The 23250-nt window shown below is 37.8% G+C and overlaps 2 protein-coding genes across 9 annotated transcripts in view; both read right to left on the bottom strand.

Annotated features, from left to right (window-relative positions):
* The window catches only part of MCM9 (minichromosome maintenance 9 homologous recombination repair factor), a gene marked incomplete at its 5' end in the record, with an annotated part of 48179 nt that extends 46170 nt beyond the window's left edge, over window positions 1-2009 (bottom strand). The window contains 1 exon segment of the mRNA XM_083857354.1: window positions 1700-2009. Coding sequence (XP_083713480.1) covers window positions 1700-2009 — 310 coding nt within the window.
* A 3721-nt stretch (window positions 2010-5730) lies between these two features.
* The window catches only part of FAM184A (family with sequence similarity 184 member A), a gene marked incomplete at its 5' end in the record, with an annotated part of 73918 nt that continues 56398 nt past the window's right edge, over window positions 5731-23250 (bottom strand). The window contains 9 exons of one of the 8 annotated variants that reach the window (XM_083857478.1): window positions 5731-7873; window positions 9552-9754; window positions 13608-13712; window positions 14410-14527; window positions 17384-17530; window positions 18019-18203; window positions 20375-20502; window positions 20923-21076; window positions 22067-22279. In XM_083857478.1, the coding sequence (XP_083713604.1) occupies window positions 7792-7873; window positions 9552-9754; window positions 13608-13712; window positions 14410-14527; window positions 17384-17530; window positions 18019-18203; window positions 20375-20502; window positions 20923-21076; window positions 22067-22279 (1335 nt within the window). In that variant the 3' untranslated portion in view covers window positions 5731-7791. Of the gene's footprint in view, window positions 7874-9551; window positions 9755-13607; window positions 13713-14409; window positions 14528-16494; window positions 16699-17383; window positions 17531-18018; window positions 18204-20374; window positions 20503-20922; window positions 21077-22066; window positions 22280-23250 lie in introns of those variants that run through there. The other 7 variants (XM_083857481.1, XM_083857483.1, XM_083857479.1 and 4 more) reach the window with 7 other exon arrangements.

Genomic DNA, 23250 nt, shown 5'->3' with positions numbered 1-23250 from the left:
AGTATCATGGGAAAATGTGGGTGGAAAAAAGGCTATAGAAAATTTAGGTTATTTCTTTTGTTTCTTCTGCAGTGAGCCCTTCGGTGGTACAGAACATTAACCAAATTCTGTGGACGGATGTTATTTTGACCCTGCTGGATCTCTCAAGGATAACTCCCCCTGTTTTTTACCAATTTCTCTCCAGCTCAGGGGTGGAATTATCTGTGAGTCTGCTGACTGAATTCTTCTGTCAATGATCAGTCAGGCTTGCTTTTATCAGTTATTAAAACTATTTGATCAAGGGGGCTAATTTTGCTGGAGGTTGATAAGGGAATATTTAGACAAAACATCACTGTGGGAGGAATGATCAGCTCCAGCAAGAGGCTGATAAAAGGGAAAGGAATGTCTTAAAGACACCACTACTCATGCAGAGATCATCTCTCCTTGCTGTATTCCTTCTAATACTTCCTGGCAGCTTTTCAAATAATCATACTTGGGAGTCTTTTTTCATGCTGAAGCCCTGAATGATGTAAATGCATCTCAGAACACTGGGAGGAAAGTTTTCATAGGTACAGGAAGGTGCCCAAAGTCAGATTTCAGTACAGCACAGAGGCCATCCCTTTACCTCACACATTCAGCAGCTGTGTACAAGCTCCTCAGCACCTGAACACCACAGGCTAAATATACTTCTGATGTGTGTGTTGTCATCACAACACTTTTACGGAAACCAGTGGAATGAAACACAGGCCTATTTAACAACTGTGATTTATCCAAATTCACGCTGACAAAAGACTGAATGATCATAAGCCACTCCTCAACAGGGCACGGGAGGGAAACACAGACTGCCGGCTCTTGGCTTTGCAGACTATTGCTCCAAATTGTTGTGATCAGAAATGACCAGAAGGGACAGTGCCACTGCTGACCCCGTTTCCCACAACAGGCAAAAAAGATATTTCAACTCCAGAACCTGCACTCCGCATTTAGCAAACCTCAAAGCTACTAAAATTTTCCCAATAATAAGGAATAATGATATATCATCTTGCAGCGAAAAGATTACTGAATCCTCCACTAACAATCACACCTTCCAACAGTTCATTCCAACTTTATGACAAGCAATTTTATAAGAGTTAAGCATAAAATTCAACAGTTTTGGATGAAATCGTTACAAGACAACTCAAAATTTAGACTTTGCCTCCTCTGGAAGATGGCTGGAGCCAGTAAGGACTGGGAGCCAACTGCCACTGTAGGAAGTTCCTGCACTAAAACTTGGAAACTATGTATCTTTCCCTAAAAGTTTTTCCCAGGTCTGTCTTTTTCTTCTCTCTATACCTTCTGCCTAAAAGAAATAATGCAAGCAGCTGCTGCTTTGAGGAGTCTTTGCCCTGGAAATGCTTTAGTGTAAGCCCTGACCCAGGGAGAGACACCAAACACTGCACACAGGGCAGTGGGGATGGCCACAGCTTTTCTTCTGGGAGTTGCTCTGCACACATCCACGTGTTTGCACGTGTCCTTTAATAAACACTTAAGATTTTAATAAACACGTGTCCTTTAATAAACACTAAGGATCCCCTACTTCTTCAAACAAAGAAACGGCAAGAATTAAACTTGCCCATCCCATGACGCCCCAATGGTTTGTTACAGAGTAAGGAAATTTCGGAGCTCCCCTGCAGAGGCAAGGAATGATGGCAGTCCTGGCTGGGAGGTCCGGCCCGGCACTCACCCGAGACCCTGGCGTGGAGGTTGTGCTTGAGGCTGAGCCCTGCGGGCTGGGCGCTCTCCTGCAGCGCGGCCAGCGCGGCCCGGCGCAGGGCGCTGTCCAGGACGGGGAGCACCTCGCTGGGGAAGGCGGTGAAATACTCCCCGATCTCCATGTTGGTCTCGAAGAGCGTCAAGGCGTCGACGACGACGGGGTAGTGCGCCTGCTCGTCCGCCTCCCTGAGGATGCCCGTGATCTCGTCCCTGTGGTGCTGCAGCACGTAGGACTCGAACACCTGCCCGATGAGGCTGACCTGCTCCGCGCTCAGCACCATCGTGCTGCCGGCCCTGGCCCTGTGCGAGGGGGCGGTCACACCGCGCCGCGCCGGGCGGGAAACTTTGTCCTTCCCCGGGAAAAGCCCATCGCGGACCAGGCGAGGCGGGACGGGGCGCGGCTCCTGAGCTCGGGCAGGGAACCCTCCGCCCCGGCGCTGCTGGGCTGCGGGACCGCGCCGGGCCCCGGGGCCGGGCAGAGCTGCCCCCCGCCGCCCTCAGTGCAGGCTCCCGCCACCCGGCCCGGCCCGCCCCCTCAGCCCGGCCCGCCCCCTCAGCCCGGCCCGCCCTCAGCCCTGCCGCCTCCCGCCGGGGCGCTCCTCCCCTTCCCTCCCCTCCCCGCCAGCGGGAGGAGCGAGCCCGGGCGGCTCTGCCTTCCCTCGCTCTGTGGGCTACGAGGGTGTGCGGCTGCCGCGGCGCCTTTCCCGGCCCTCCCAGCGCCGCTCCGGCCGCCTCCAGCCAGTTTTGAAGGCGGCCAGGCGCGTCCCGTCCCGCCTGAGCCCCGAGGGCACCCAGCGCCGGCCCGGGCGGGCGGGCAGACAGAGCTCCCGCCGGTTCCCGCCGCAGTTCCCTCACAGGGCGGGAGGAGCGGCCCGTCCCCGCCCTCGGCGCTGCACGGCCGGGCCCGCGGGCCTGAGCGGGGCGGGATGGCCGGAGCTTCCCGCGGGAGAGCCGGCCCGCCCGGGATAGGCGGGGGGCGGCACCGGGGAGAGTCCAGCTGCTCGGCCTCCCCGGAACACAGATTCCCTTCGGGGCTCTCTCTCCGTGTGGCGCTGCCGCTCTCCGCACCCCGGGGAGAGGCTCCCCCTGCCCAGCGCTGAGGGGGGACAGGGGCCGGGGGCAGGGGTAGCCCCGAGGCAGCTGGAGCCGCTTCCCTACAAATTCCTCTCCATTCCCGGGGCTACACCGACAAGTCTAAATTCGGCTTCTTTAAAGAGAGCTGCACCACCAAACAGCAACTTCCCCCTTCTCCATGAGGGCGTAACAGAGTCTGAGGAGTTTGGGGATTTTCTTCTTAATGTAACAAAAAAATAGGGTTTGCTGCAGGCTCTAAAACTTTTGCTTTTGCCTAGAATTTACAGTATAGTACTTGGAATAGTTTCTTATCTGTATTTTTCCCTGTGTATAACAACCCAGTGACATGCTCTATTATTCAATTATTTGAAATATTTGGGGTTTTAGCTGTATCAGAATCGTGTTCCAGGCTGTTATGATCCGGTTTAAACACAGAAGAGAAAAGAAAACTAAGTCTCGATATATAAAACAGAAAGAACTTCGAAGTTCAAAATATACTCAAAAACATGATTAAAACCAAACGAGGTTAAATGTTGGTTAAAAAAATTAAATAAATATATATATATATAAATAGTAAAAGAGGCAAATAGAAAATAAAAAAAGAGAAAAGAAACACAGAAAGAAGTGCACATGGGGGTGGGGGGGCACAGGGAGAGAGTGACAGAAGTTATGTAGAAACATCTTGCCTTTCTGAGAGTCCCAACGAGTCCCAACTCTTCTGCTTTACTTCTGTGTTTTCTTGGTACCTCTGAAAAGGTATTTGAATGCTTTTCATACATCCATTCAAGTCTTGCAATGTTACAGAGCACAGGTTAATGTCCCCATAACTTCAAAGTGTGGAGAGATCTTAAAACTTTTCTCCACTGAGCTTCTCAATCCTAGGACCTCCCATTGTTAGCCTGTATTAATGATGAATTCTTGATAGGCAATCAGAACAAAAATCACTGCATGTGTAAGATCTTAACTAAAAAGTGTACTACAATAACACTAACAGTTCTATAATAAAAAACGTATCAAAAGAAATATAGACAGTATGTATTTTAATACAAAAAATTACAGTTGGTGGAAGGGTAAATGAACATTTCAAACAAAAATAATATCCTTTAGATGCCTTACTATCAAGTTATGATTATGGGTTTAATATGTAACTACTTTAGTGCCTTAATAAAACTAAGATAATTAATTTTAATGTCTAGCATGCTGGGTTTTTTTCTCTCCCAGTCCTATTTAAATGTGATTTTAATGAATAAGAAAGCTGCTTGACTATATTATCTTACTGTCCATGAGTTCATCTGAAAAATGTTTGGCCAGCAAAGAAGGGAATGATCTTGGAATGTTTGGGGGAAAAAGTTTGTGTGGAACTTCACAGGTGCTTTAAATCACAAATCAGATTTCTCTGAATTGCTACTCCACATGCTATCAGAAGAGGATTTCTGCATAGGACTCCTGTCTGGTGAATCAGTGGATGGAACTTCAGTTACCTCTCCTGCATTACTTACAAACACAAACTTCAGGGTACTTGTACAAGTTGCCTAAATCCTCACCTGAAGGAAACAATGTTTCCAGCAAAAGACTGCTTCATGGGAATTAAAAAGAGGAAGTGTTCTAACCCCTAGATAAGTCTCTAGAAGAAAAATACATTTTGTCTTATAAAATGGTCCTGTTGTAACTGATTTAATAGATACAGCTGCAAAGGCACTGCTGAGATCTGCACCTAAAATACAAATTGATCACTCTAAAAATTCAAAACAAGCCCTTTCTCTGGCGCATGCTTTCAGCGTCAACTTTAATCAGTTTATAGTGCTGCTTTTGCAAGGTACAAAACCAGGCTGCTATATTCTAATGATGAGACACAGTTATTGCTATACATTGGTTAGCACAGTTACCTGGCTTCTGCTATGGCAGAGCTGTCACCTCTGTGAATTCCTGGAGTTGTCCACGTGTACTTTCTCAGATTGTGTTTGTAGACTAAACAACCAGTGCAGCAGTATGAAAAACAGTGCAGCTGCCTGCAACTGGGGCAGCTCATTTTTCAACTACAGAGCAAGTAGCAGATGTTGGTATGTAAAGGCTATGATCAGGTAATGGTTCCTACAAGAAAAAGCCTCAAGTTATCTATCAACTTACTATTATCTAATAGTAACTAGTTACTGTTATGTCTTTAGCTGAGTAAGGAAGAAAGGTTTACTCAAGCAGTTAATTCAAGAAGTTATCAAAAATGTATTAGGCCCTTTCAAAAACCTATGAGATAGCCTCGTTTGAAATCATGGTGTAAAATGGGGCAGGAAAAAGTAATTGTTTCACAAGTGGGTGGAAACAGTGCTGGCAGTTCCCAGCCTGAAAAGCTCTCTTGTCCTGGGCTCAGAACACTTGCTTGGTTTGGCTCTGCTTTCCACTTGGAATAATGGCTTTCTTACATAAACCAGTATTACTATTTTTCTTTCAGGTCCCTCCTGATAGTCTTGTGTGATAATAAAAAGAAAGACTTCAAACTGCTCTGTTTTTCAGTTTTACAGAATACAGTGTGTGCCCTCAATCTGCCCACAAGAACTGCCCATTATTACTGTGGTCAAGGTGGTGGTACAGTGTGCAATGTGGACACTGCCAGCAAGACTGCACAAGAGCTGAGAAGTGCTCACAGATCCCATAGGTTAGGGAAATACTTAGACCAGGCAGCATGAGTATGGTTGGATGTTCATGTGGCTGTAAAATTTGGGCTCCAGACTATGCCCTAGAGTGTGTCTCTTGGCAGCTGAGGCTGCCTATGAACTCATGAATCTGCACTTTTGTTTTTTTTCCAGAATACTGGATACTGCAAAGATCAGGAACACAATGGCAGCCATCATACAAGTTCCTTAATCCCAAAGGCCAGATACTGACCTCTTTTATTAATACATTTTACAGAGTTCTGAAGGCCACTGGGTAGAAAATAGAACTTTTCCTAGTTTCCTCTGGTTGTTCTTTGGGCATTTTATTTTTGGTTGATTTAGGGACTTTTTTTTTTTTTTTTTTTTTTTTTTTTTTTTTTTTTTTGGCTGGTTTTTCATTTGAGGAGACTGATAAGGCAGTGCTACAACTGCTGACTGTGGCAGACATGGTAACTGAGTGCTTCTTAACATTCAGATACCTACTAGTAAAAAAACCAATGGGCACACCTTTCACTGAATAGGTAAATGTAAGGATCATTATCTTCCTATTCCTGTTCAGTTATTCATTCCATATGTGAAAATGCACAAATGAAGCTGAGGATGGGAGAAAGCAGCTGATCCCGTGGAAAGCATGCAAAAAAATAATACACAACACTCACTTCAGAACATTGTAACAAAATGATCTAGTGAATTTTATTTTGGGTAACAGCCAAGAAATCTGACATTTTGCCCAATATGGCTTTCTTCTAAAATTAAAAAGTTGCATATACCTACAGTTGAGTCCACCAGCTACAGAAAATCTGATGTATACATTTTTAATCCATGGCAGCATCACCAGAATACAGCTTTCAGTGGTGTTTTCAAGGTGAATTATATGATAGAAGTTTTTAAATGTGCATTTAGAAGATTTTTATATTGTTTATATGAAAACATACAAATTTTTCATTTATACATATAGTACATATAAAACTCATTGTAATTAGCAAGTATCTTCATCTGGGTATTTACTTTTATGCATATAGCAAAAAAAGGATGCAGTTAGGGCTTTAGATGAAATATTAAAGTTCAAGACCTTTGTATATGCTAACTAGAACCTTATTCAAATAACTCAAACATATTTTTTCCTGCTTTTAAAAGATAAAGATTCAGCTTAAAAATACATTCATAAAACAAAGACAATATTCTCCCTGAGACTACCAGTGTGAGTTAATTTGTGGTAATCTTTGAATGAAAAAATATAAAAAAGACAAGCTCTGGTTTTCTCTGCTGCAACAAATTTCTTGAGCAACACTGACATCATAAAAGGTATAGACTGGGGCATCATGCTCACTAGCTGAAAAATAGTTTCATATATCAGTCTAAGAAGAAGAAAAAAAATTAATATAGACAAGGGAAGGTAACTAAGTTTTAATGAAAGATTTGTATCTGTAGTATGTATTAATGGGAAAAAGTTGTGTAGTTGGTTTTTGTTTGTTTGTGACTTCTTTTTTTTTTTTCATTTCAGACATGAATTTTATCCAAAGCAAGACTATATGCTCAAAATGTAGATTCTTGATTTACACAGAGATACTTAGAACAGTTTTCTAAATAGTTCAAGCATTTGTTTTTGTTAATATTCATAAAAGAAATATAGAACTGTGGGAACAGTTTCTGCTTAAATTCAATGATAAAACCTTTGATTATAACTAGATGGTGAAGTCTCATAAGCAACAGGTGAGGAGTCAACTCCCCTCCCCAAGGAAGAGCTCATGGTCTGTGGCTTTTTTCATCTTCTATCAGAATCCATCTGCTCTGAAAGCCAGCAGCTACACAAGTTTTATTTAGCACTCTTGCTTTAAGTGTTAGCCAGACAAGGTTTTTAAACTGGTACAAAGTAACAGAACCAGGATGCATTATACATATCCCACCCAAATTGGAGAGAGTAAGAGAGATATATTTTTTCTTTTACCATTCAAGTTGTATTTATAGTAATCATGCAATTATGTTATTTGGGGGAGGAAAAGCCTTACCTGAAATCAAAGAAAACACATTTATAGGAAAAAGGGGGAAGGCATTATGTTTGTTCTACCAAAATTTATTATGTAGTAATTACAAAGTTTAAAGATTCTTCCATTTTAAATAAAAATAATAATTATAATTACACATATTGTATAGTACCATGTCAGGTGATTCCAACAAATATAACATGAAATACAGTGCAGTTTCAAATCAGAAAGACAAATACTTTCTCATTCACAGTGTTTGACAAATTACAGGAAAGCTTGTTCACATGAGGGTTTACTTAAGGTCATGCTCTTATAAACAGTCCACATCACGCTGTGCCACAAAAACAAATCATCTCTCAGAACGTAAAGTATCGGGCAAACCACTCCTGGCGTTGTGGGTCTGGTGAAGCCACTGGTGAGGCATCAGTCTGAGGAGGGCTAAATTCACAGAAAGAAAAAAAAAAAACAATTATCCTACAACAACATGAAAAGTACAACTGTTAGGAGAATATTCAATAAGGAACGCGTGTTTTTCCATGGATTGGTTATCAGTGTGCTTTAGGACGTGATTTAATGTCTCCCTATAGAATCTGTGATCATCCACTCCATTGGAGAGCATCAGCAGCACAAGTCAGTTCAGAAGCCACATTACAGGGTGGGCAAATAATATTTTGGAAAAGGTAATTTTATATGTCATAAATAGCTGTAGTTTTCAGGAAGAATAAAAAGAGTTTTCTTGGAAAAGCATGACTGTAGAAGGTCCTCTTTTAGCATCCTTTTCCTGTGGTAAAGTTAATTTTGAAAAATATGATGTGAACATCATATTTGTAGACATGTGCTCACAAAGACTGGCTGGCAACTGAACAGAAATACACGCTTTTGTAACAATATCCATCACAAATATCACTTGCAACTGTTCATGCACACACTTAAAATACGCTAAGATACTAGAAAAAACAAACTGTTGTGCTGCAAACAGCATTTGGCTCCTCATTCTCACAAAATGAGCAGGAAAGAATGATTTAAATTCAACTACACAAGTTTCTTTATCAATAAAAATTGGTAATAAAATAATCTCTACTATAGGATAATATAGAGCACAAAACAATTTGGATCACAGTCCATAGGGTCATGCACATGCATGTTTATAGATAACTGAGCATATTCATGCACATAACATGCACAGGAAAAAAATAGCAACAGTACTTCTTTTTTTAAAGATTTTCTTGAAAAATATAGTTTTCCCTTATCCATTCTAGATTTTATAATTTATTTCTTTTTATAGTTAACAGTTACTAGGTATGTGATCTTTTGCATTAAACCAAAGGAGAGAGGAAACAACCAGGTGTGGAGCCAGTAATTACATTTTGCTTTAAGCTGGCAACTTAGAGGTAAGAGATCAGCACCTACTAGATATAAAGTACAGCACTTCAGTGCATTTAATATGTGGGCATATCAAGATAAAAGATTAAAATCCTGCCTCTAAAATGCCATTTTTACGTTATTCAATTCAGTAGATTATTTTGTGAGAGAATTACTTGAGACTTTAATGCTGGTTTTGATTACTGGAAGCTCAGCATTAAGCACCCAAGCCTGTACATTTCCTGTTGCTGTAAGTAAGGTTACTCCTATGAAACAATTTCATATAGGTGAGGAAAGAGGGAACACAAAACATTCACCTAGCACAGAAAATAATTTTCGTAAATTACATTTTTTTATCACATATTACTAAATAAAAAACTTCCGTGCTAGTATCAATTCCTAAATGAAAATCAGTAAATAAGACAAACATCTAAAACAATTGTTCATATATGTAAACAATTGAAAGCACATGAATTCTGTTAAGGTATTTTATAAAGGTTTTCAAAGTTCAAGGCTTAGGAAAAAGTGGGAGAATACTTCACATTTCAACAAGGTCTACAATAAAAAGGAATACTATAAAGAGGTTATAATTATAATGTAAAAATTAAAAATGCCGTAAAAGTACTTGTACCTCTGAAAGGCTGATAAAGCAAGTGGGATTCACCTCAATAAGAATGCAAAATTTTCCAAAGTTAAGCAAAAAAAAAAAAAAAAAACAAAAAAAACCAAAAAAGATTGGTGAGGCACTGCTCACCTCAAAAACGTCTTGGGCTCTTTGGGTGGCATTGGCTGTGGTAGTGGTTTGCTGCTGTTGAACTCAATATCGTGGATGGGTGAGTTAGGACTGGGGTCCAGGCGGTTGGGATGTCCATTGCCCACCACTCCGCTAGATTCCAGAGCACTTAGATTGGGGACACTCACAAACCTGTTTGTTGATTTATCGTTCTTCTTCTTTTGCTGCATTAAAAATAACAAACATAAGGAAGGCTTCTTGCACCAGGACAGATGAGGACATTGGCTAATTTAGAAGATTTATTGATGGCTGGTTTGGAGGTTTCTTTTGAAAGAGAAGAATTGGAACAGATTGGGCTCTTTTTCCAGTTCTAGTTTTCTGTTTGCTTTGACCCGAACACCATAATTTTTCACAGCAAAATCGAATTTCTAATCAAAATGATTAAGTTATTATGATTTAGTGTAATAATCAATGAGTATATCACATATGATCTTTCAATATAACATTTTGGTTATATTGAAACATTGGTTCTATTTAAACGTTGGAGATTACAATCTTGTGGAAAATTTCCTTTCAGTCTGTTAAATCTTCCATGTTTACTTAAATCTTTTCTTCATATCCATGAAACAGCTCTCCTATCAAATGCAATTACAGCAAATTTAAACGATAAAAAAATGGGTCTCTTCAACACATTTCACTCCATCACTGAGATAACTGGTAACTGGACCATGAAACCTAGAACAGTATCTATGCAGCAATCAGGACATGAAAGAATGATACTCACCTGTCAGGTTGAGAGCGAGAAAAGAAGGGCCTTTATTTTGAAAAACTCAACTTATCTAGCTTTTGGGATTTGGCCAAGGATTGGGGGACGAGAGGAACACCCCTCTGACCCCAGTGGTTAAACCAGTAGTCCATCATAGAGAGGAATGCAAAAACAATCTACTTTGTTTATGTTAAAATGGTGAGAACTCTAATACAAGAATGTAAACAAAATCAGAAGGCTGAAAATCAGGGCGACACATCTACACTTCTTTCACAGCAATTACACCCTTTCAATCAGCAAAGCATTATAGCAATACAGCCAAAGACAAAAATATTACTGTACAGGAGTCCAGTTTCTTGCACAAAGAAAAGCCTGGCTTTGATGCTAATACAGCTGCCACTTTCAGACACTAGATGGCACCAATTGAACATGGTTTGGTTTTTTTTACAATAATCTGTACTTCTCTTGATAGTATTTCAAGGGGCTCAAAATATTTAAGAAATCTATTTTTATGCCACTATTTTACATTCCAAAATACTTCATACAAAGGAGTCAGTGATCCTCTATGTTTTTATAGATATTTTAATGTACAAGGATGTTTCAAATAATTCTATCACTTTTCTTTAAAATGGCTGTCTGACAGGACATGGTGTGTTTTTTCTGATTTCTATCACATTTTTCATGTCCACAATAAAATACTAAAATTCAAAGTGCCTTATTTCCAAAAATAGGAGGTTTGGCATACCCAGAGTAATAAAAAAATCCCTTGCTCAAAAATACAATGAATTATGTATTATTTGAATATATAATAAGTAATTTCTTTCAATTACTTACATTCAACCCTAACAAAGCAGCTAGAAGAAAAACCCCTTAAGGGCTTATTAACTACATGTATTTGAACTAAATAAAGTGAAAGACAAGTGGAATCTCATGTTGTTTCTATATAATATTTTCCAGCAGAATTTTAGCTGAAACAGGAGAGCTGCACTATTCAAGGGTGGGCAAGAGTTCAGCTGGAGACAGTGTCCTATTGTTTGTTTGCACCTTCTTCTCTTAGGTTCTCTGCTAGCTTTGATTTCAGTGCCTTATCTCTCCAGGGCTGGCAGATGCAAATGATACTGATTGCAGGCACATAGTCTTGGGTGTGTTTGCCAACACACAATTAAAATACCCTGACAATTTAACAGAAAGCTATTATAAAAAAGTGGGTTTTAAGCATCACAATGAATGACCATCAGCTAAAAAGGATTAAACTAAGATTGTCCCATACATGTTTGCTGTAGTAGCTGAAGAATCAAGAAATAGTTTGGTGAAAGTAACCATGTATGTAAAATACACTTGCAAGACAATATATGCTGTAATCAAAAAGTGTATTAAACAAACTGTAGTTAAATCTGTGTGCTCCACAAATAGCTCATTTCTGGAAAATGTATGTTTATCCACATGAAGTGCTTAGAAAAATACTATGATTTATATAATATTCTCTGTAAAACAATCTGTGCTTTTGAAGTAGTCAAATCTGGAGAGAGAAAACTCTGTGTATTGTTTCCATGAAATTCATGCAAAGTACTAAGAAACTTTAGAGGTAAGGATGTAATACTATACTAAACAGATCCATTGCAGAAATTAGAGAAGCTCTAACACATATTGCAATGGCTGTAATTTTGCATTAATATGCAAAGCCTGTAGTAACTCATAACTTCTTTTTTCTTACAAAAAAAGAAAAGAGAATGAGATTTTCAGTTTCTTTGTAATTCATTCTCTAATAACACAGTATGTGCTTTGACAAAATAAATTAACATAGTCCACAACTCATGAAATGAAAGATCAGAATGTTCTGGCATACAAGACACTTCTAAAGTCTAAACATTTTAAGTGATAGAAGCATATTATAAAAATATGTGAGTTATCACCATGGAAATCTGATGCTGAAGTACTTTTCCCAAACACTTCAAATTTCGCACAAAACATAAGGCTATATACTAAATGGGTGATTCAGACAGACTTCCAACATTTTCAAACAACCATTGAAATTGTACCTGGAAGTCCTGGTAATGTCTCCAATGGACCTGAACTAATTTCTTTTATGCAGTTAGCATAAAAATTAGGCATCCAGATAAGCTTGGGAGAGCTGCTGGGCTCATGAAAATCATAGGACAACACTGAAATTTTTCAGCAGAGTTTGTGCAGAAGTGTGAAATATGCTGATCTGATATGAAACTGCAGTAAGGCTGGCTAAAAAACACAGCCTGATCTCAAATAATGGGGCCAGACCTCCTTTTAAATAACCTGGGCCTGAACCTTGACCACTGAAGCTCTAAAGCATCTGAGCTCCTCAGGTTGTGCTCTTTGGGTTTTAGCCTCTGCTTCAGAACTGTCCCAACTTCTTCTGTCTCTACAGCTGGCACAAATCTCTTCCCCTTCCATGCAAGTGAAATAACCTATGGGTTATCACAAGGAGGAAGGAAATGTCAGAAGACTCACTCATGAAGTGGTGAAAAGGAACAGTAATTAGGTACTCTACCACAGTCTATTCACATTCCTCCATAAGGAATACTGCTGGGTTTTGAAGTCACAGAAGGGCTACTATGCCTGTGTGGACAAAAGCCTTCCCTGGCTGCTATTAAGCAGGATGGAGAAAACTGGATGAAGTTGCCACTGAAGTGCTTTCACTTCAGGTGGTGACAATACCTGAGAAGGCTAGAGACTGACTTCAGTCTCTTGCAGCCTCCACTGTCCATACTGGTTTGCCTCTCCACTTCTCCAATCTTACTCTACATCTTTCCCTCTTCAGACTCATTCCATGCCTTTCTCACAAGCTTCTCCTTCCCCTTTTTTTCTTCACTCCTTTCCTTTTACTGTCCTCTCTCCCTGTCTTTCTAATGCCCTTCCACCCTGAGCATTTCCCAAAAAGCACAAAGTGCCCTTCACTTTCCATAATAACCAAGAAAAATTACAAAACTAAACCCAGTCGCTGCCCTCTGTTGCATGATAGAGTTCTGCCCTTTATTGCCTTTCTGTCACTTTTCCATTTAAATTTTGCAGGTTTGTGATAAGGAACTGTGTTTTATGTCACACATGTCAAGCAAACCAGGGCAACAGCATCAGTGGATCTCTCAACAACACAAAAGAAACAAACCTACACAAAAATAAGTAGACAAATGGAAAACTTGTTCCTTGTTTTGAACATGTCTGTTAAGAGTGATTTACGTATAGATGCTGGCACACACACACACATATATATCTTCTCTTTTTACTGTATCTTTAGATTTCTTTCTCTTTACTTTAGCAATGAAGTCCATGGAACATACCTTCACCAATGGATTAATAACACCAACATTAGGGCTTGCATTAAACATTTTGTTGTAGTTAGTCTCCCTGTTTACTAGTTCCAGCTGATAGAACTTTTTGTCCTCCTAAAAAGAACAACAGATAGAAACTCCTTTTTATGCATTTTCAACCAGTTAGTGGCCAAATCTGCCTGTAAAATGTTCTCCAAAAATTTATGCTTACATTTTAAAATAAACTGGCAATTCTAAAAATTGCATTTCATGTTTATATATTATTATATGGAATGATCTAAATAATTTCTATTTATGCAGTTCTATGGTCCTGAGAGTGAGCACAGGCTAATGGATTACGTATTGCAAAAGACTCAGAATAGTTAAATTCGGATCTTTAATCAATTTTGATTTCCTCATTGCTTCTTGCTTCATTATTGGGATCTAATCAGACTAACCCAAGTCAGGGCATTGTGCTCTGAATTTGGGAAGCTCAGTGGGTCAGGATCTTGGTCTTAGAAACCTCACAGAAGAAACTATTTCTTATATGGCTTACATGGTTGGCTTGTCCCAAGACTGGAGGCAGGAGACATCTGATAAAGGACATACCAAAATACTTCTTGTAATAATGCATCATGCTTGATTTTGGAAAACACTCTGTATTTAATTAGTTTTACTATTATGAGTCATTGAAACTAGAGGAATAATGTGTCAAAGAATACGAATAACATGGTACCAGAATTGGTTCTTTAAATACATTTCAAGTATTTTGAATCTGATTAACTTTTGTATTTTATCAAGACATTACACCAAGAGAGCATAGAAGTCTTACAATCAATTTCTTTATCAGTTGGTCCCGCTCTGCAATAAGGTCTTTCAGTTCTGAGATAAGCTGCAAGTCTTCTGGTCTTGATTCTCTGTTTTTATATTTTTCTTCCATTTCTTCTAAACTTTATAGAAAAGAAGAATATCCCCTTTAGCCTGATCCAGTGTTAAATGATGAGTGAATAGTCACATTTTTGATAAGTACAAAAGGGATTTCAGGGAGTAAGAACAGAGGATGACTTTCTTACCACTGTGAAGGAAATTAATTTTTATGTTCTCCTTCCACTTTAGATAGTTAACAAACAAACAAAAACCCCACAATACTGTAACTTTTGCTCCAGCAACTAATAATCTAGAAACATTCTAAAAACTTAACATCCTTCCTGTGCATGCACTACTGCATTTTTGAAAAGGGCCACTTGTAAGTCAGGCTAAAAATAAGGCATTCAAAACCAAAAGCATCTTCTTCAGTTCATGTAGAACATACTAGAACAGAAGATACTCAAGAATACTGAAGACTAATAGGTAACTAACTCCTCTTCGCAAAAGCAACTTAGTATCATTAGAGATGAAATAAAGGAATGAGCTGCAAAACAAAAGGAATAACATTTGGATATTAGGATATCTAATGCAACAATTGATAAACATTTGAGAAAAAAAAAATACTAAGAGGAAATTTGAAATGCCTGGTGGGAAAGCATTAAAGGAGAGAAGTGAAATAAGCCAACTGAGAGAGGAATTATAGAAATAACTGCATAAATATCCCTTTTTCTTAAAGAAAAAAGTTTTGAAGACATGACAGTTTCAAATTACTGTGTCTCCTTTAAACTAATAACATGCTCATGATCCTAAATATAGTTTCAAAGAAAAGTACTAAAATACGTCTATCACATATTCAGCCCTCATGTAGATTAGTGAACCAAGTATCAGAACAGATTCAGGAAATTTAAATTTAGTGAAAAAAGAAAAGAAATTCCAATCAAACACTAAGAAAAATCTATGAATTAAACTGAATCTAAATCAGGTCAAGCTTAATTCCACAAGAATTAAACAAACCATAAATACCTGGAAGTAGATATAATTGTTCACGTCACACAAATATTTTCTCTTCAAAAGCAACTATGAGATTTTTACTTTGATTTGGAGATGAAAAAGCAGTTGTTATTAAATTATATTGATAATTTAATAACCTTCAAATAACCTGTGCATATTCTGGGGAGATTATATAATGCATTTACATAAAACAATATGAATGAGAACAACATGATTGTTTTTACTTGCAGAGAAGGCATTTGACTCAGCAGAATAGAAATAACCTCAGCTGACTTAATTTTTGTGCATACTTTTTATGCTAGGTTAAACTACTGTACATGGATCCCCAGAGTATAGTATATAGTTTCACACAGCTGTCATTTTATTTTCAGATACTTCAGAGAACTGGCTTTTTTTTCTGTTTCAAATAGATAATTTTTCATTTAAATACTTTAGTTGTAGAGCCTAATTAATGACATCCACTCTCAATTATTCCAAGACAGATTCTCCATTTCACAAAGATTCATGGGGCCACACTTTAGGTGAGGCTGAACCTGGGAACAATTACTTGAGAAACAGCTGCATAAAACTTCTCTGGGGGGGTGTGTGTGTGGGGGGGGGGGGTTTTGGGTTTTGTTTTGGGTTTTTCGTTCTTGTTGTTTTTGTTTGGTTTGGGTTTGGGTTTATTTTTTTAAATTTGCTTGCTTTTCTACATTGTTTCTTCTTTGGACAGCTTCTTGCTTCAGTGTAAATAGAGTAATAACACAATGAAGGCCAGGTTAGGGTACCCTGGATGATGCTTGCTGATTTTAGGCCAGTGGCTGCTTCCTCAAAGCTCTAAATTGAGCAAGAGTGAGGAGTAGAAAACCAGCTAAATTCAAAAAATTCTCTGACACTGAGAAGCAAACAACTTAATGCAGAAAACATTTAGGGTAAACAGTTCCAAAACCTTTCTGGTGGCTGCTCATAGGCCTGTTTCTCATACAAGATAAATGCAGAAAACAGGAGGTAGCTTACCTTTAATTTACTGAATGGCAAGGTACCACATCTATCAGGGCTTAAGAGTGTGCATGTGGACAATTACAAGCGGGTGAAAACTAGAATTTTATAACCGTTTTATTTGAAGACAATTTCTGAGGGCTCATTATCCAGAAAAAGCTAGATGCATTTTGGCTTTACTGTCCATTTGTAACTGATACTTACTTAGAAAAGCTTTCTGTCAAAAACTTAGAACCAATTTCTTCTCTGCCATAAATCTTCCATGCTGCAAATACAAATCCCTTAGTGATAACTTTGTGCTCAATGTGCTATAAAACCTGAGCCAGAAACTGTGACCACATGGGTAACACCACAGAGATAGAGAATGAAGGATGTGAAAGACAGGGAAACACTGGTTGGTGACACACTATAGCATCACTTCTGCCACCATTAGGTGGTCTAATCCCTGTGGCATTTTGATTCAGACAAACTCTTAAACCTTCTGTTATTGTTATGCTCATACAATCCATTTCAGACACTAATTTTCCTTATGCTACCAAACCTGAAAATGTTTGCATCACTCATGCTACAATCTCACTTCATAGTAGTAGTAAATACTGTATTGTTTATAAACTTGTTGAAGAAATTCTTGTGTTCTCAAAAAAGATGTATTAAAGTTTGAGAAAGAAACCATTTGAAATAATGTTTTCTCTGGTTTTCTAGGAATTTCTAGGAATGCACAGATTTAATCTTTCCTACCTGAAATTTTTTGGTCTCAAGCCCTTACCAATTTACCTCACTACGTTCCCCTAAAGATTATATAATTGTGTTGCCTAAAGAATGCAAGACTAGTCCCCATACTTTATTGAGGTATCTGTACATCTGCATATCTGCAGGAACTCATGGACACCAGAATAAACTATTAACTCAAATGCAGCTACATATAATGTTTTTAATGCAACAAAACTTACGAAATTTGTAAAGCTGAATTAATTTCCTTGAGCAGCTCTTGAGTCTTATTAAAATCTGCCAGCATGCTTTGTTTCTCTCTGATGTGATCTGCTGTCAAGACATCCAGCTCTGTCTCATGTTTCTTGCTTAAATCTTGCTCATGCATCCTGTTTAATTTAGTTTTTGTTAAAAAAAGAGTTATTCTAAAATCAGACTTTTTTGTTCATCATGATTTTCTGCCATGCTTCTAATGGCTTCTACATAATATCAGACAACACAGAAGGAATTACTGATTCATCAAAGCCTACAACTTACTGTTCTCCAATCTTCTAGCTTATTTCATGGAAAATGCATCTCCTTTAATGCTTTTTAAAATAAACAAACATAATGAATTTGAAAAAAAACCCCACCAAAAAACAACACTTGAGTGAATTGCTACTAAAATATACCAAAATGTGTCACTGAAATGCCACTTAACTGCACAGCACAGCCACTAACTTTACCAGTAAAGGGCATAGCTTTACTAAAGAAGACTAAATGATATGTAATATGATTAGATTAAGAGGATAAAATTAAAACTGCAAATGGCAATTTTTTAAAGTAGAACAGTAAGCGAAACAATCCAGGTTTGAATTTAGAGTGGAAAAATTCATACCTGATCTGTTGGTTGGATTCACTGTGTATTCTAAGAATTTCTTTCCCTTTAAACTCTAATTCTTTTGTCAATGCACTTATATTTTCATGAAGATGCAGAATCTCTTTGTCCAGTTCAGCTATATGATGGTCTCGGTGCCTCAGTTCATCTTGTAGATCTGATATTCGGCATAAAAATTCTTTTTCCTATGATATAAGTAGCAGCAACAAAGAGTATTTTAGATAGATTTGTTGCTCAGAGGTGATGCCTACGATACTTGCTTTTGGAAGACAACAGCTGAGCAGAATTTTCCATCCAAAAGACAATTTTTTCAGTTTTTGATGCTGACACAAATTATAATCAAAGCAAAGGGCTTTTTTATTGTGTACAATTATAAAGAAAAAAGAAATCAAAGGTAGGTAATAAATTATTTCCACTTACAAGAAAAGTTAAAACCCATGATCATTACTGCCTGTTAAAACTGGTACAGCTCATCACATTTTCTTTTTGCTCACACATACAAGAAAAAAAACAGGTATCACTAAGATCCAGGGCCTGGGCATTTCACTTTCTCTGCCTCCTCAGCATATGATCCAGAGAACTGTTTTTTTTCCTTTACAGCCCCATTCAATAGGTGAAAATTGCTCAAGATGTATGCCCTGCCCAAACAAAAACTGATTCAGAAGTCTCCTATCTTACAAATATATACAAAGGTCATAAATATCTTACAGCAGAATGTGTTAAATAGTTTATGTTATATTTATATTGTGTCCAATAAATCAAGAAAAGTCTTGTTTTGGTTTTTTGCAGAAGAAATTCCAATGAAGTTAATATCTGGGGAACTCAGCTGGAGCCTGTCCCAATGGCTTTGACAATGAGTCTCCTTGGTTTAGAAATGTCTGTATTGAAAAAAAACCTTTTCAGACTTTTCTATTTCCAACTATTCCACTTCTTACAGTTTCACAATAATTAATGAGCATAAAGTTTGCACTGAGAAAATCAGCAGATATTTCAAAATAGCTTAATGTATAATTGTGTTTTGTGCCTTCATGCCTCCAGGAAATACAAATATATCCTAGTGCACAAATTTCATAGGGCATCTTTAAGAGCAAACAATTAAAAATAACTACTTATCTCCCTATATAAGGATTATGTTAAAGTTATAGGAAAAAGCAGAGGAAAAATTTACATCCATATATGAGTATTTCAAAAAATAGCAAATATAATCATCCTGATGAGTCCACTCTCCATCTCATTCAATCTGATCCTATGAACTGATGAGCATTCTAACATAGGAAACCTCAGCAACTGCTGTGCCCTCAGGCCAACCAAAGCTTGTGTTTAGCGGATCATTATACTGAGGCAAAAAGTACACACAGTTTGGTTGAATCAAACACCAGTTCTTGTAAATTAAACTTTTTTTTCTGACATCTCATCTAAGTGTCAGACCCTAGGCTAAAAAAACACATGACTGAAACTATATCCCCCTAAATCCTGCATGACAGCACCATGTTTTTGCCTCTGGTGCTCACACTATTAAACCAGCAAGGAATAGCTAATAAAGTGCTCATCTTCTACTGTCTCTGTTTTTGTGTAAAGGCTATGTCCAACAAATCCTGTTTCCTCTGTTAATATACCTGTTAATAAATAACAATAAACATAAATAATAAATAAACTCTGTTAATATATTCTTAAACTGACTCCTCCTCCTTGGTGCTGGAGTATCAGTAAATCAATCCTGAAAAGCCTATACAAGCAAATAAGAGGTAATTTTCTGATCCTCTTATTTCCAGGAGTCTGGCTTTCAACAGAGCTTAAACTCTGAATGTTTAGCTACTAGCAGAAAAACTGATTGTGCAAAAAATGAAAAATGAAAGATGAAAGGTGAATTAATCAGTTTACTACTGAAAGCAAAGGTAGTTCATATAGTTTTTAGTGGGGTTTTCTGTGCATCTTTTTCTTCAGTTTGAAGCAATCATTTGATTATAAGCAACCACTTCTTTTGCCATATCTCTTAGGCTTCAAAGAGAACAGCTTTTTTTCCTTCTGCTGGCAGCTGAGGAAGAGTACAGTTTTGCAAGAATGGGCACTTGCTTCCTATGGCAAGCCAAGGTGCTTCCAGGTGGCTGCACAGTTCTGAGAGGAAACTACCTGGATATGGGAGGCTTTTTTAGGCTTTGAACAAGGTTTGTAGAAGGCAGAAGAAGCTAAACAAGGAAGTTTAGGAAAATGGTAGGAACTCATGAGCTGCTGGTGCTGGATGATTTTGAAGAATTACATGCCTGTTGTTTGTCCACAACTGTTCTTGCCTCCAGCAAAGGGAAAAGTGAATAATGATCATGCCATTTTATAGCCAGTTGCCAGCCATGCCTCCTACCTGTCGCCTGCCGAGTTCTATGCTTCTTTCAAGCTCCATTTTGGCAGCTACCAGTTCTTGTTGATGGTTGTGCCTTAGCTGGTCAATTGCTGCTGCATGTTGGTGGTTGAGCTCTGAGCGCAAGGAAGCTGGTTACCATGAACAAAGAGAAAAGTTTAATTTGGTTGTGTTTACATCAATTAACTGCAACAGTCCAGCTCCATTTAGTATTGCTGCTGACCTAAAACACACTTAACTTTGACAATCAAGTAACTGTCCTGTATTTTATTCCTGTTGCTTTCTGAAAACACAGTTCTCCATCAGGAACTTTGGTCACTTACTCCTTCCAAAAGGGCCTTAAGGATGAGATATTTCAAAAGTGAAGAGTCTAGACTTACCTGCTAAAGCCTATAATGATTTTAAGAGGAACACTTAGGTCAACATCTAACAACTTAAATGACTCAGAGAGACACCACGGTGTTATTATACACACACACACACGTGCATGTGTATTTGCAAGAGTAGAAATAATGGTTTTGGACCCTTTTTCAAATTTGAAAATAGTATACCTAACATAGCTTTTCCTTCATCCTCCAGCTCAAATCGTAGAGTCTGAAGTTCCTGTTCCATCTCCAATTTAAAGCCTTCCATGGCTTGTTTATGTGTTTCTTTAAGTGCATGAAGTTCTTCAGAATGCTTCTGCTGTAAACGTTCTTCTAATTCCTATGAAACCAAAATTGACAAAATTTGTTCTACACCAACTTAGAGAATTTATAAAACATGACACAATAAACAACTTGAAACAAAAAGCAGACATTGACATATTCTAGAAAAAAAAAAACCCACTAGTATTACTCATATTTTCTTATCCTCCTAATGTTTTTTCTTTTCAGTGGTTGATGGTTACCAAGATTACCTGTGCACAAAACCTGTTTGGCTCACAGCTGGAAAACAGAAAAAAAATCAATCCATGGATAAATCTACAATAGCAAGCAATATGATAAGGTGCAGATGCATAGATGGGTCTAGTGTGCACACATCTGGGGACTTCTGCTCCCTAAGGACACACATGTTTACTCCCTACGGAATTGTATGAAGCATAATGTTCCTGGTACACATATTCTGATCTTCTGGGCACATAGTGGGAAAACTGACTGCAAAGGCACACTCTGGAGCTGAACTTAAAAAATTCCAATTTTAAAGTTGGTTTTGTCAAGGTTTTTAAAAAAAAGTATCTTGGCTGGAGCATGAAAATTATCTTGCAAGTCACAGAGCATACCTAACACAATTTTTAACATAAGGAAAATATGAAATGAGTCTACTGGCAGAAAAAACATGGAAAATTAACTGTAATGGAAAATTACCTGTAATGGAAAATTTCTACTCAAAAATCAAAACAAGAATATAATATTAAGGGTAACAATGTCAATTTATCTTAAAGAAATGCATGTATTGATGACAACTTTTACATATATATACACACCTCCTTATATACATGCATATAAAGCAAGACATGAAACAATACCAGTATTAGAAAATATTTTCAATACCTCTTGTTCAGATTTAACTGGGTAACAGTATTACTGCAATACATCAGCTGAAAAGTAAATTTAGTAGCTATGCAGATGCTTTTTTTACTAATTCTAATTGTGTACATAAAATGTTAAAATGGCAATATTCTCTACAGAATTTGGAATAACCATATAAACATGCCTTTTGCTCTTGCTCTTTTGTTTCTTCCATGTTTTGAAAGGCAAGAATATGGGCTTCCTGAAGTGACTTATGCCTTTGCTGATGCTCTTCTTCTAATTCCTGGATCTCCTGAGTCAGTCTCTGTCGCTCCTGACTGAACTGGGCTTGTAGCTGTTGCAAAGAGCTCTGTGACTGGGAAAGCTGCATCTCCAGATTCTGCTTCAGTAAGGAGATCTAACCCACAACAGAACAGCAAAATATTCATTAGTCATTAATATTAACATCAGCCATAAAGAAGACATTCAGAAGAAGAAAGCACTTGAAATTTTAGAGCCAGAGCGTTAGCTAAAAGATAGACAAGCAATGTCATCCATCTACTGAATTTGTTGTTAATGTTTTATGATATATAATCAGAGATATAATAATGACATTTGAGTGTTTTGTTAGGGTTATCATACTGGTTAGTTCATACTGCAGCACTACCTGTAACACAATTTTTAATGGCCAAATTATCAAAAAATATTTAGGTTTTATATAAAAGATCAATAAAAATGACACTATCAAGGTCTGAATCAAACACTTGATTGTTAAACTTTTCTTCAGGGGAACATCTGTTCTGCAAGAATAATCTTCCACTTGGACCGCCTGTAACATCTACATTGATTTTTATATTTTTTTGTATGCTATGGTCCTACCTTACTAATAGTTTTCTCATTTAGAAAGAAATGGTACCACTCAACATCACAAATAAAAAAAAACACTTGATGGATTTCCCATCATAGTTTTTGATTAGTTCAGTAAGATTATGAGTGATTTTTATGCTTGTTTCCAAGATCTAAACAATCTGAGTAACAACTCATTTTCTTAGAAATACCTGATTTTACAAACAATGCTTTTCATCCAGTAAGTATTATAGTATACTATATTCCCTTTTTAGTCCCATTTTCTTTTTATAATAATATTATACTTTGTTCTCCACATCAGACAGCATCTTTTTAGACTGAAAGTACTAAACCTGTATTCCCTTTAAAGCCAACCATGAACAACACCCTCCAATTCTGGAAACAAGGATTTAACCAAAAGAGAATTTTGCTACAGTGACTCAAATGAAGGAAAATAAAATTGCCAAGTGACAAAGAATTTGAATCAGTAAGGCTAATTTTCAAGCCTCAGAGCATTACATCATATGGAATTATAAATGAAAG

The sequence above is a fragment of the Zosterops lateralis genome, assembly GCF_965231275.1.
Source record: "Zosterops lateralis genome assembly, chromosome: 3".
NCBI classification, from domain to species: domain Eukaryota; kingdom Metazoa; phylum Chordata; class Aves; order Passeriformes; family Zosteropidae; genus Zosterops; species Zosterops lateralis.
This window is presented reverse-complemented; position numbering and strand designations above follow the sequence as displayed.